Consider the following 14,985-nt stretch of genomic DNA (forward strand, 5'->3'; position numbering starts at 1 on the left):
AGATTTCAGCTGGTGAAAAAAATTAAAAAAAAAAATAGCATTGATGCAGGACTGGTGGCATAGACCTTTAATCTGAGCACTCAGGAAAAATAGTCAAGGTGCTTTCAGTTCCAGCCTGGTGTATTCAGCAAGTTCTAGGATGGCTAAGCTTGGACAGTGAAGGAAACCTTAGAAACCAGAAAGCTGTTGAAGTTATCATTTAACAAGGCGGTGGGGGATATTCCAGCACCAGCAAGCATAAGGTTTGGAAACTTTGGCCATGTGGTTTGGGCTTTAGAGTCAAGGATAGAATAAAGATAGAATTTCTCCATGTTGAAAGAAAGCTATTGAGGTCCTGTGTGATAGGGGTGTCTATGCCTAGAGACTTAGAAAGACTAGTTTGTGAAATTGTGAAAGTGAAGCCTGGATTATCTTGGGGAGCCCAATATTTTGGTGATGCCAGAGCTTTCAGATACCTGCTAAGGAGAGCTGCTCACATGGAGTTGGACCAACCCTAGAGGAAGAAGTATGTGGAAGCTTGGTCCTTACTATATATTATAAGGCTAAATACTGTCTGACCCCACCACCATCTCCGCCCCCCCCCAGCCTGATTGCTCCCAAGAACAATACAAATACAATGTGACCTTCTCTTGAGTAGATTTTCTTTGCAACAACAATTATTCATGCTACACATTTCTTGCTGCAGCTTAAGCCCTAGGATGCTAATGACTACTGCTTTGGTGGGGGGGGGGGGCAGGCAGCAGAGTGCAGGCTAATCCTGCTGGGACAGACAGGCCATAGGCTTAAATAAAATGGGAATGGAAGAGCTATTGGTAAATTAAGTCAAGGCTTTATAAGCAACAGGATTCTTGGAACATGGGAATTCTGAGATAACTTAGAGTAGCATTCATTGACAAATTAGCCTGAAAATCAGCTCGTACATAAAATAGAAAGGTATTTAATTGATGTTAAATACATAGGGAAGAATGTTAATCCAAGTTATATAAAGAGAAAGGGTATATAATCATGTATCCACAGATACTAATCTCCTTAGATGGGAGACATAAAGAAAATGATATTGTTTTAAGGGTAGAAGGGTGGAATTGTAATTGTTTTAAGTGTTTTTAAAATAAAAAATTCAGACTTTTGATCTCAAATGTAAGAAACAAAGGCATGGATAGAGAGAGAAACGATATCTCAACAAATATGAACAAAGAGATATTAATTTCCATAAAATGAATGAATAAAGAAAATGGCATTGCATTGATGGTAGAAGGAAGAAATTGTGGTATTGCTTTAAGCATTTTTAAAATAAAGAAATTCAGATCTTTGATCTCAAATGTATGAAACAAAGACACAGACATAGAAACATTTTCTCAACAAATACTAATAAAGAGATATGTGTCTCTAAAGAAGGAATGAATACAGCAAAATGACATTGTCTTAAGGATAGAAAATAGAAATAGTGGTAATTGCTTTAAGAGGTTTTAAGTAATAAAGGCTTTAGATGCTTTTAAAGAGATACTAATGTCCATAGAAGGGACAAATAAAGGGAAATTACATTGTCTTAAGGATAGAATGAAGAAATAGTGGTAATTGTTTAAGTTATATAAAAAGAAAAGAGATATAATTATATATTCAAAGATACTAATCTCTTAGAAGGTAGGAATAAAGGTATCTTAAGGATAAAGGGAAAAATACTAATCATGTTTTATATGTGGAAAAAGAAAAAAAATCCAGGTTTTGATACTAAATGTAGAAAGCAAAAGCACAGAGATAAAGAGAATCCCTGTCTCAACAAATAATAATTATTTAAAATTGTTCTAATTGCTATGAGTTGTTTTTTATTTTTTAGGTTTTTTATTCGATATATTTTTTATTTACATTTCAAATGATTTCCCTTTTCCTGGCTCCCCACTACCTGAACGTCCAATAAGCTCTCTTCCTTCCCCTTGTTTCCCCATCTATCCCTTCCCTCTTCCCTGTTCTGGTATTGCCCTACACTGCTACACTGCACCTTTCCAGAACCAGGGGCCACTCCTCCGTTCTTCTTGGACATCATTTGATATGTGGACTATGTCTTGGGAATTCCAAGTTTCTAGGCTAATATCTGCTTATCAGTCAGTGCATACCATGATCTTTTGAAACTGGGTTACCTCACTTAGTATGATGTTCTCCAGCTCCATCCACTCCTGAACATATACCCAGAGGATTCCCCAGCATATAATAAGGATACATGCTCCACTATGTTCATAGCAGCCCTATTTATAATAGCCAGAATCTGGAAAGAACCCAGATGTCACTCAACAAAGGAAAGGATACAAAAAATGTAGTATATATACATAATGGAGTACTATTCAGCCATTAGAAACAATGAATTCATGAAATTCTTAGACAAATGGATGGAGCTATGAGTTGTTTTTAATTATCAAAATGAAGGTGGCTTTAAGTTAGGTGGTATTAATGACATTACTAATCCCCTGAGAGAGAGGTCAGAGAAGAGCAGGTCCTAAGAAAAGAGGGGCAACAAAATTCATCCAATCAATTTCAGGTGACAGGACCAAAGACATCCTATTTTTTTAGAGAGAGGGTCTCAATTTATGTTAACAGGAAAAGAGAAAAGCTTTGGACCCCCTCCAAAGTAATATGGATCAGAAATGCTAGGGGAAGACCCACTGAAGATCTTGGCTATAGACAGGAAAGAAAACCTCAAGACTGAACAGGACAGGTAGCATAAATTGCTGCTCCCTCCATAGGGGAACAGCCCTGAAACTGGCTTAGACATAAAAATGTCTCTAGTCAAAGCTTCAGCTAAAATTCCTCAATAACTTTTGTTGGTTACAGAATCCTTAAAATTCATCATGCCAACCTTCACATGGCATGAATGAAGATTTATTACAATTGGTTATTGATCAAACTAATTCATAAAAATATAGCAGCTGTCTTCCATCTGCTGAAATGAGGAGTAAAATTTCAGCCCTAACTGATCTGTGCACGTTTCACATTCCTTACAAATATCTGTATAGAACTTGGTTGTAAGATTCATATAGTGCAGAATGAAACACCAAGTTACAGGTCTGACAAGATTCATCCTTGGGGATGCTGAAATGTTCTGCTATTCCAACACATTGTCTCATCTGGTGCTATTTCCAGAGAGTTACTCCCATAACAGATTCAGGAATAGCTGCTGATTCCCAATAGCCTCAGTTCATCTAACCTTTCAGACGGATTCCATCAGAACTTCAGTTAAGTCCCTAATTTTCAAAGTGTACAGAGACTGGGTAACAAATGCTAAAGCTAGGTTTCTTAGGTCAAACCAATTTTTCCAATTTTCCCACACTTTCCCACCTCTTAAAATTTATCACTGCTATTCAGGAGGAACAATCTATGGAGAGAAGACATCATCCCAATTCTTATGGGTTTGGGTGTCTGATTATGGTTATTTCATAAATTATAGATCGGTTGTCATTTTAAGGGATAATTTGTAAATAATCATAATTTTGGTCAGGATGCAAACTATATAGAGAGCTTAAATTTGGGGATTTCTCTCTTTCCTTCCCTCTTTATTCTTCCTTTCATAGGTAAAGGGAAGAGGATTGAAAAGAAAAAAGGGGGATAGAGTAATATAAGAAACTGGATATATGGGGATGGATTACTAAATTTACTCTTCAACAAAACATTTTATAGCCATAATCTTACACTGATAGAAATCTTTACATTTTGATGTAGACTTGAAGTTATATTTTCTTACATTGGTACAGAATCTATATATTGATACTGGTTTAAGTTTTTCATTGGAATAAATCTTTGTATATTGACACAAACTTTAAAATAAATTTTGTTACTCTTAGATAGGCACTGTGCCTATGAGACTCATTTAAGAATATAAGGCTTAGCTGGGCAGTAGTGGCACACACCTTTAATCCCAGCACTTGGGAAGCAGAGCCAGGTGGATTTCTGAGGTTGAGGCCAGCCTGGTTTACAGAGTGAGTTCCAGAACAACCAGTGCTATACAAAGAAACACTGTCTTGAAGAAACAAAAACAAACAAACAAAGAAAAAGAATACAATGCTTAGATCCAGTACTTTTTTTTTCCAAGCCAGGGTTTCTCTGGCTGTACTGGAGCTCACTCTGGAGACTAGCCTGGACTCAAACTCAGAAATCTGCCTGTCTCTGTCTCCCAAGTGCTGGCATTAAAGTGAGCCACCACTGCCCAGCAGATTCAGTATTTCTAATAGCTGCTACTGAAAATTGTTTAGGATAATTAAGTAATGCAATTTAAAGGTCAGACAGGAAACTCATGGAAATATTATATTCTGAGTTAATTACAATAAGTGCTTTCAATATTATTCAAATAGCATATGGGCTATAGTAGTCAAGTTTTAATAGTTCAATATATATATATATATATATATATATATATATATAGAGAGAGAGAGAGAGAGAGAGAGAGTCTTCAAAGGCATCAGAGATCCACAGCATATGGCATTTAAAATCATTTTATTATTAATAGATCTTTCTACTAGGAGACATGTCTGCTCCTGACAGTACCCCCATGACACTTCAAGGAAGATATTGAGCACCATTACCTCGAATTAGAGTCATTTCAAGCTAGCCACTGAGTAAGAAAAACCTTAATTTCATTCTGTAGGTAATTACTGTCCAAAAAAAACCACACACACACAGATGTTGAGTAACCAACTGTTAAACTCTGCCAAGTAGAGTAAGATAGTCCTTCCTAATTTCTGCTTCACTTAAGGTCTGTCAGATGTCTCTGGACCAGAAGGCTAAAGATAGTTGCTTTAATATTATGGGAAATATTGGGGAATGTCCAGAAAATCTGCTGTCTCTACAAATTGTATAGTTTTGGAAGCTATGGTTTTGTGCTTCCTACATGTTCAGATAACATTTTATTCCTTCTCTGATCTCTGATGAGGTTGAAGATAGTCTCAAAATTGAACTTTAGTTCTTTAGCATTAAAGATGCTCTAGAATTGAAAAGATGTTTTTTAGATGTTATTACAAGTTAAAAGCAAACATAATTCAGGTACAAAATTTTAAACTCTTTAAGTTAGGATTGATGATAAAGTACTTTGCCAAAATTGACAAATGTGATGGAATAGTGGTTATAAGTATACATCATACCTTATAATTTGCATAACTGATATAATTGTTTTCACTTTATATCTGAGAGAAAAGAGCCTTTTTAATTGGACAAAAAGAGGGAAACACAGTGGCTTTGGACTAATTTTATTTGTATTCTAATGTTAATTTGTGTCCCCAAAACTTTTCACAGGACAAAGTTCGCATAGAAAGCACTGAGGGATCCTGCTCCTCGTTAATTCTCCTTGGTAAACAATGATACCAGCAGCCAATATCTGAGGAGAAGAAATTAGGGTTTTGGTTTCCCAGGCCAGGGACCATGTGAAGAAGAGAGGAGATTCACCAGGTCAGAACAACATGGAGGACAGTACAGATGCTATGCCTTAGAAGAGAGCAGGACAGAGAGGCATGGCTGCCATGTGAAGGAACCATGAGAGCGCAGCTCAGACCCCACAGCACTGTTGGGCAGCCCTCTGTGTCCAGAGCAGCCAATTAATTAGCCACATAGATTAGTAATAACTCAGGATAAACTGCATGAAGTTTAAGCAGTGGCCCTGCTATTGAGATAATTCAGCTATATTAAAATATAAAGGCTGTGTGTGTGTGTGTGTGTGTGTGTGTGTGTGTGTATGTATGTATGTATGTTGGTGTTTCATTTGGCAATATAAACCATTGAAGCAGGTAGCAAACTGCCACTGGGATTTATTTAATACACTTTTAATTTTAACAGAAACATTATTAAAAACCCTGATTTCTAATGCCCATTAATGCCAAGACTGCAGAGGAGACTGTTAAACTTTAAATAAAAAGAGAGCATTCCTTTGTAATTAATACTGTTCTTTGACTGTTGCTATTGATATAGTTACATACAATGTATTTTATCTATATTTTATACAGCTTACTTCTTTACTATATCTACAATTTTATAAATATAGTAGTATACACTGTATTTTCTAAATTTTAACATACCAACTTATTACCAGTTTAAGACAATCCTACTTGTTTCAGAAAAATTAATAACAGCATTAAGCTCCAGTGGCTTCAACTGAGGAAAAAACAGTTTATAATACACGATTTCCACATTATGTTTTTTTCAGTTACTTCAATGTCTATCTTATTTTTTTTACCATCAACCTAGGTTAATGTATTCTATCCTGCTTGAAGCTATTGAAACTATTTGATAGATAGCACCGACTTTTTATTCTCACTTTGTTCCTTCCTTCTTTTGTTTATCTAATTCCTGTAACTACTTTAAATATCTTATAAATTTTTATTGTTTATAAACTTTTATAGGTAGTATGAAATATTAATTTCAAATAAGTAGATCTCTTGCTTTTGAACCTCAGGTAACAATAAGTTAATGGTTGTACTGAAAGCTGTGTAGCTTTACAAGCCTCCCTTGAAGCTCTCGAATCATTTGTACACATTTGCACACATTTCCTCTGTATTTTCATTCTTTGGAGACATTTCATCCTATTTCTATCTCACACATTTCCTTTTCATCAATTATTTTGTAAAGGTTTTCTATATTCATTATCAATAATCTTTTGCTGATTGGTTTTCTGCCTCATTTAGTGTTTGATCTGATGCCTCCTATGACTTCAGTAAGTTGATTTTCATCAATGTAATTAAGAACTTAGCTCTTATTCATCAAGATAAATTGGCACTTGTAGTTCGAGCTTGCAATCTTGCTTTCTCTGCAGTGCTTTGAAGTGCTGAATGATAGGACTTTCCAATGTAAAAAAATTCTTGAGGGAAAGTTTCTGTTGTATGTAAAATATACTTGGACTTTTATGTTTAATTTAGCAAGTAATTTTAATGCATTCTAATAAATAATCATTCTTTACACTATCTAGTTGCGTCCTTATTTACCTAGTGAGCATAAAAGCCAATAAATACTTCTTTCTGAAATTTACTACAGAATCTCTGGCTCTCCAAATATTTGGAATAGTTTCAGCTGCAAGTTTTCAAGAATTGAAGTCATAGTACACTCACTTCATGACCAATGTCCACGAAAATATCCTTATAATGTGGCAAAAAGCAATAGCCCTCTAAACTTCTAGTTTCCTATAAGTTTAAATTTTTTTCAGAGGCAGAGGTACTTATGTGCTAATTTTGTCTCTTGCTCTAGCTTGGTGTACTCAAAATGTGTACTCAGTAAATTAAGAGATATTTTAAAAGAATTTTTTCTTCGAAATATTTGTTAGGTCTAGATTTCAGTTAGGTTGATATTTTCTTATTTGACCTTCAAATATTGGTAGTCAATTCATGGTCATTAGTAATCCATAATTTTAAAATCACATTAGCATATCATTTTATAGAGAGTATTTTTATCTTAGCATTATTTAGTATTCAATATAATATTAATAAAGGTATTCAAATTTTTTTCTATTCTTTTTTTTTGTATTTTGTTTTGGAAACTGAAGTACACATTGGTGAAGCACCTTAATAATTCAAACAGTAAGTCAAGAAACAGGAAGTCTAATTAGAATATCTTTCTAGTAGGCACTGTGAGGAATATTATTTGACTTCCAACAAAGGAACAAAGCAGAAAAATTACAGGCAGGTAAAGGAATAGAAATGCTAGAAAAATATGGGCAGGGAAGGATATAGAAACTGTAGTCAATCTAGATCTAAAGTGGATTGAATAGGGAGCTATTCTAATCAACAACAGGAAATTTGTCAATTATTGGCTATGTAAGTGATGAAGTATACAGAAAGAAGGCATCACAGTGTTGTGAGATCTCAACTCTACCCAAAGAATTACAGGCAACAAATGAATGCTGAGAATGGAAAAAATGGTCTTTCCCAGAGAGCACTATTTCTAGCATATCGCCTAGCTATTTAAGACTAAAAATTAGCTTTGAAAATAGTATGCCACCTGGTTATTCAAGACCAAAGATGTTCCCTGAAAGCATACATACATGTAATATTATGCACAGAAGGTTTTATTTAGAAACATAGTATATAAATACACATATATGCATATAAGAACAATTATTGAGAAAAAATTACAATGAATTTAAAAAGAGATTATTAAGGGAGGGTTTGAAGTGACAAGCCCAAGGGAGAAATGGTTTAATTATATTATACTCTCAAAAATTAGTAAAAGTAAAAGAAAATAGCAATGATTCAAGATGTATTAGTATATTTTGTAATATGGATGAATCTCAAAGACATATTTAAGTGAAAGAAGCAGGAACTGAAAAATTTGCATACTGTGTATCTTAATTTTGTGAAATGTCTACAAAAGGAAAAATTAGGAGGGGGAATGAGAATCAGGATTAGGAACCTTCCCAGATAAGTGTTCTGAAATTTATTGGTTATGATGAGTTCAAAAATGGGTAAATTTACTGAAAACCATTGAGTATATTAAAGATAAGTGAAGTATCATGCATTTTAAATATGCCTCAATAAATATGTTTAATTCATTTTAAAGATAAATACTAAGGATTTTACACATTTGCTAAGAAATTAAATGGTGGTTAAAAAGGACAAAGTAATATGGTAGTCATTCTTAGAGCAATCTATTCAGTGTTCCCTATTCTGATATAAATGCTCTAAAAACAAGTTATAAAAGCAGGATTAAAGAAATTAGAATGGTTTAAATGCAAATTAGAAAACAGAAACTAGAAAGGTAATCATAACTTTTTAAACTGAATTGATTTGACTGATAAAAATAAATTCTTGCTTGTACCAAGCTGTATCATTGTACCCAATCATGATACCATCTTCAGGTGGTAGCCTATAATAATCATAATCATTTCCCAAGTTCTTATGAGATCAGTATTTTTGCATTTTATATATGAGAGAGATCATGAAATTCTGATATCCCCAATTATGGTTTATATTTTGTTTATTTGTTTTTTAAGTATTTTTTAACACAATAATCTACCGTTTTGTTCCAAAAGTATTTACAAAACATGTCATCAGACATTTTTATAGCATAGTTTACTTGGTCAAAAAGTTTGTAAAAGTTTAATAAACATATATAATGGCATCTAACATGCAAAGACTGATGGAAAAATGCTTACCTTTACAATCTAATTCATCAGAGCCGTCTCCACAATCATTTGTACCATCACACAGTTTGCCATGGGGAATGCAGCGACGATTGTAGCAGGGTTTAAACCCACTTCGGCAACTTCGGTTTTCTTACGAATAAACACAGAAACTTGCTGTTAGAGATCATGTAGCAATATTTCTAGAGGGTAAAAATCATGAATGAAATTTCTCTAACAGAATCTTGATCCATAAAGCTGTCCTGTACTATATTAAAGGTCTGAATTACAGTGTCCCTTAGTTTCCAAAGAGCAAGCAGATATTTCACTTGAGTCTTTGTGACCTGGTGTTTCCTAACTGGGAATTATCTACATATCTCCAAGGGTTATATCTACATATTTTTTCTCGCACTTCTCCCATGCTGGATAGAAATAAAAATACAATGTATAATCAGTTTAGAAGAGATATCATAGAAGGTGCAATATATTCTACTTCTGGTTCTATGAGGGTTTTAAGAAATATTTTAAACAATTCTTTTAGATAGATAATTATATTATTAGTGGTAAACAAAGACAATTTTGTTTATTTTCTTCCCCTAATAAGTATATTTTTAAATTTCATTTTCTATCTTACTACATTAGCTAAGATTTCCATCTTTATATACATGCATTAATTAGTTAATATTGACAAGGATTTTATAATAAAAGTGTAACAAAGCATGCAATTCTAAATGTACATATCAAATAATCAGAGAAATGTCAGTAAATTTCTGCTAAATATCTTTATAATATCCACTGAACTGTATAATATTTTCTTGAATTGCCAATTAGTCAAGTGAAATATGAAATGATAACATTTAAAATGAAATACTCCCAAAATCATAGGATGACACAAATCTAGTGCTAAAGAAAAGTGAACTGTACAGTTGTGAGTGCTGACATTAAAAAATGACAATATAAATGATTAAAAATAAAATAAGTAGAGAGCTAAACAAAGAATTTTCACCTGAAGAATTTCAGGTGGCTGAGAAGCATCTTAAAAAATGTTCAACATCATTAGTCATTAGGGAAATGCAAATCAAAACAACCCTAAAATTTCACTTCACACCAGTCAGAATGGCCAAGATCAAAAACTCAGGAGAAAACGTGCTGACGAGGATGTGGAGAAAGAGGAACACTCCTCCACTGCTAGTGGGGTTGCAAATTGGTATAACCACTCTGGAAATCAGTCTGGTGGTTCCTCAGAAAACCGGGCTTGTCACTTCTGGAGGACCCTGTTATACCACTCATGCACATATACCCAGAGAATTCTCCAGCATGATACATGCTCCACTATGTTCACAGCAGCCCTATTTATAATAGCCAGAAGCTGGAAAGAACCCAGGTGTCTTTCATTGGAGGAATGGATACAAAAAATGTGGTATATATATGCAATGAAGTACTTACTATTCAGCCATTAGAAAAAATGAATTCATGAAATTCTTAGACAAATGGATGGAGCTGGAGAACATCATACTAAGTGAGGTAACCCAGTCTCAAAAGATCAGTCATAGTATACACTCACTGATAAGAGGATATTAGCCTAGAAACTTGGATTACCGAAGTCATAATCCACATATCAAGTGATGTCCAAGAAGAACGGGGGGAGTGGCCCCTGGTTCTGGAAAGGCTCAGTGCAGCAGTATAGGGCAATACCAGAACAGGGAAGTGGGAAGAGGGCTTATGGGACTTTCGGGCAATGGGGAACCTGGAAAGGTGAAATCATTTGACATGTAAATAAAAAATATATCGAATAAAAATAAAATAAAATAATATACAAATAAATCCAAACAATGTATTTCAGGTAACTGCCAAAGCATATGTAAAATAAATCCCAAACTATTTAAAGGAAAGTAATGACAAAGAGCATAACAGAAATGATGGAAACAGAGACAGAAAAAAAACTACACTAGAAATGGTTAATATGTGGAATGTAAAGGAATTCAACTCAACAGTAAAATTGAAAAAATATAACCTTGAAATAGCCAACAGGTCTAAATTAACATTTTCCAAGAGAATATATCTAAATAGTCAGAAATTATATGAAAAATACTTGAATAATAGTCAGTGGAACACAAGGCAAAACCACTAAGAAATAGCATATAATCATTTGAATGACTATCATGAAAAAATAACTAAAAGATTACAACTTCCAGCTAAGACATACAGAAAATGGAATGCTTAAGAATTTTTAGTACAGTAATTATAGAAAACATGAGTGATAACAAAAGTTGGGAAATATAACTATCATATGAGTCAATGATTCTACTACATGTATATTGAAGGATGGAAATAAGCACAGCCTAGCAAAAACTGCTCTGATATATTTACTGCAGAATGATTCACAGTTGCCAAAACAGGAACTCAAAGTGTCAATCAAAGATGAATTAGGGAAACATGATGTAAGTATACAGAAGGATGCTAGAAGTCTTTAAAAAGACTAAAAACATGTCATTGGCCTCAACACACCTAGAGCTGCAAGGAAATCATCTGTGTTAAATGGGGACCTAGGTACAGAATACCTACATGTATGTTCTCATTATATAGAAGAGTTAAGGTGTTTCTCAAGGAAGTAGAAAATACAACAGGTTTTAACAGAACAGAAAACAGACATGGGAGACTGAGGGACGTAAAGTGGGTAGCCTATGGTAATAGAGGAAATAACTTGTAATATTTTCTACTACAGCAGGGCTAATAGGGATGACAACAATGAACTAAATGTCTCAAAAGAGTGGAAAAAGAGGATTTTGAATAGTCACAGCACAATGTACAATTACTATGTGTTAGGAATTAGAATTAGAAATATTAGTAAATTAGTAAGTATTAGTAAATTAGTGATACCTGTGTGGTCTCCAAAACCTTACACAGATATTAAATGAATAATTTTTTTTAAAAAGGTATACTAACTCCTCCTCTACATAATTAATAACTGGTTTATATAAATATGATGATGCTATTCTCAGGCTCATTTCATAGTAAATGTATATTTTTACAGTTAATATTATTCCTACTACCTTCAAACTCTATATTCCATTCCTATTCTGTAAATTAAACACAATTAAACTTGAATACTTTCTGTATAAGGAAATCAAACAGATGATGTCTATCCATCATTTTAACTGCGAATATTAGTCTGCAATGAAAAATTGCATACAAATTGTCAAATTCTCATATTTCTATTTACCAGTTCTTTGATTAGTTGGGGGTACTAACTGCCATGGTAAAGTTCTAAAACATCAAGTTATTTATAAGGTAGCAATTTTAATACAAGATCCCAAATTTTCCACGGCACAGAGACCTAATCCTGTCGGTGTGATAAAGTTAAAATAAATCACGCTATTTTTAATATAAATCTGGACAATTGTACAGGAAAGATTAATGGAGGGCTGAGGGCAAATTTGTACTGATGCCTACGACAGAAAAGCCAATCTCTTTGAGAAAATGATTTTTACTTGCTGTCACCAACATGCAGCATGTCTGAGGCAAGGCCATATTTCCTTTAGGTAATGGCTATCACAGTTTCCAAATCAAAGAACACGATGCCTATGTTGATCCTTGAAACAAAACTTGAATTAACAATGCTTTGAAGTCTATTCGACATGTTCTTGTCTGAGGGTGGATCTCTGCAAAAAGGAAATCTGCAATAAACACCACTCATTAATGTTCCTGAGTTATGGTTTTAAGAATATGGGACTAAAATTATTGGTAAATATAAATGGTAGGGCAACTTACAAAATAGCCTCCAATTCCCTTTTAATTTGCCTCAAAGTGATAGAAAATGATGAAGATAAACTTCATCGAGTACCATAGTATCTGGGTAGATAATGATGTGTGTCACTTTATCACAAGCAATGTTTGGCCAATGTACTTCAGAGATATATGTAAATGAGAAAAAATTGATGCAATTCTTCATGTGAAACTGGGACAGACAAACATACCTAAAACTATGAAACTAAACAGAAGCATCTTTATGCAGCATAAAAGTCCTTGTTAAACACTTACCACAGTAGAGTAACTTTTCATCTGATTTGTCCTTACAGTGAGGGATACCATCACAGGTGAGGGCATAGTCAATACAATCCCCATTTCCACACTCAAACTCAGAGTAGATATTACAAGAAGAGTTTTTAGCTGAAACATCAAAAGTAAGAATTGGAATAATAAAAATTATTTTAATATTATTTAGCATTGTATTCCTCGAGTTTAATTATAAAATTACAATATAAACATATAAAAATGAAGTGAATAGCAATCATTAACATTTCGCTAAAAATTAACAGAAGCAGTTTCTGACATTCCTTAATTACCCCAGCAATTCTTTGGGGAGTTGATTGCAAAGTATTTTTAGAGTTGTATCACTATTTTATGCCAGTTTATACATTCTGTTAAGCATTTGTCAATCATATGTGTGCAGAGGAATGCAGTAGTTTCAATTTGATAATTTACATACAGGGAAGCAGTCTAGCTTAGAATAATTCCCTTTTAAGAAAAAAATTACTCAGGTGTGGTTGTTCATACTATAACCCTAGAGCATTGGATCCTGGGACAGGAGGATTGCTAATTTATGGCCATTGTGGGCCCTAGTAAGTTTAAGGCCAGTCTAAATTGCACAACGAGATATTGTCTCAAAAACACAAACACATAATCTCTGCTTATTATAACAATGCTTCAGTGTATCCTTACTAGTACACATTCTTTCAAACAAACATTCCCACGAAGAGTGTCATTCTTAAGTTATTTCCCCAATATAAACCATTAACATCAGAAGTCATGTCAACGAAGATACGTTGCCTGCTTGGTCTACTTCTAATTCAATTTTCCTCTGTTGAGACCCAGTAGCTAGTTCTCTTATTGAAACCTAGACCTGGAAACACCATAAATAGCTGATTTTTGCCTGGAAGAACCTGGAAAACTTTTGGAGAAGTTGGAGGAAATGGTAAAAATAAATGACACCCTAGATAGCTTTACATTTGATGTTTAGACAACATAACACCTCTGACACACAATTGCTGCTCAAAATTTAGAATGTTAGTGGAAAATGAACATGTTCTCTCTCTCTCTCTCTCTCTCTCTCTCTCTCTCTCTCCCCTCCCTCCTTTCTCCCTCCCTCCCTCTAACCCCCCCGTCTCTGTTTATGATTTGCTTTAAGGTGCAAACAATGATAAAATGCAAAATATTGTTTTCATATCTCAATTTTATCTTAAGAATGTCTTAAGAATTTTATCTTATTTCCTCTGATTTTGAAGGTTTGTATTAGGGAAACTAATAATTTAACTTTATAGACAAAAAATAGATTTATTAACAAGAATTGGGAACCAATGTTTTTGGGTGTGATGTCCTGGAGTATATTTATCATGTCGTTAATAAAGTTCAATTTAACAAATTATTATTAGTTTTAGACCTTTATGAAAAAGTCAATAAAATACCTATTAATGTTACTTAAAATTCACTGGTTTTATTGTTCCTAATTTTTCTTTATTTTTAATACATATAATACTTACATATGTGTTTAAAACTTATAATTTAATTCATTCATTTAAATTCATTCAATGCAATATTTACCAAATGTTTTCCTCATTTTGGAATGAACTTTGATTTCCAACCAACAGAGAATTTAAGCCTCTATTTAAAGAGAAAAATATTAAGATTTTGATAATACTTTTGGAAAAAGTATCTTAGATTATGAAATGAACAAAATTTAGACTGGTTTACTGGTAGTTCTAACTTATCTTTATTGACATTATGTACAACTCATGTACATTAGTGTTTCAATTAAAAATTTCTATGATAGAAAATTTCTGTATTTAGTGATTATACTGATTATTTCTTTTGAGGTTATAAAGGTACACAGAGACATATACAAA

General features: G+C 33.4%; 1 protein-coding gene across 1 annotated transcript in view; it reads right to left on the minus strand.

Moving 5' to 3' along the window:
- Lrp1b (LDL receptor related protein 1B) overlaps positions 1 to 14,985 on the minus strand; it is a 1,719,438-nt gene that overhangs the window by 282,844 nt on the left and 1,421,609 nt on the right. Inside the window, exons 46-47 of the mRNA XM_052181021.1 lie at positions 13,124 to 13,252; positions 9,116 to 9,235 (exon numbers count right to left, since the gene is read on the minus strand). Coding sequence (XP_052036981.1) covers positions 9,116 to 9,235; positions 13,124 to 13,252 — 249 coding nt within the window. The remainder of the gene's footprint in view (positions 1 to 9,115; positions 9,236 to 13,123; positions 13,253 to 14,985) is intronic.

This window comes from Apodemus sylvaticus, chromosome 5 (assembly GCF_947179515.1).
Source record: "Apodemus sylvaticus chromosome 5, mApoSyl1.1, whole genome shotgun sequence".
NCBI lineage: Eukaryota > Metazoa > Chordata > Mammalia > Rodentia > Muridae > Apodemus > Apodemus sylvaticus.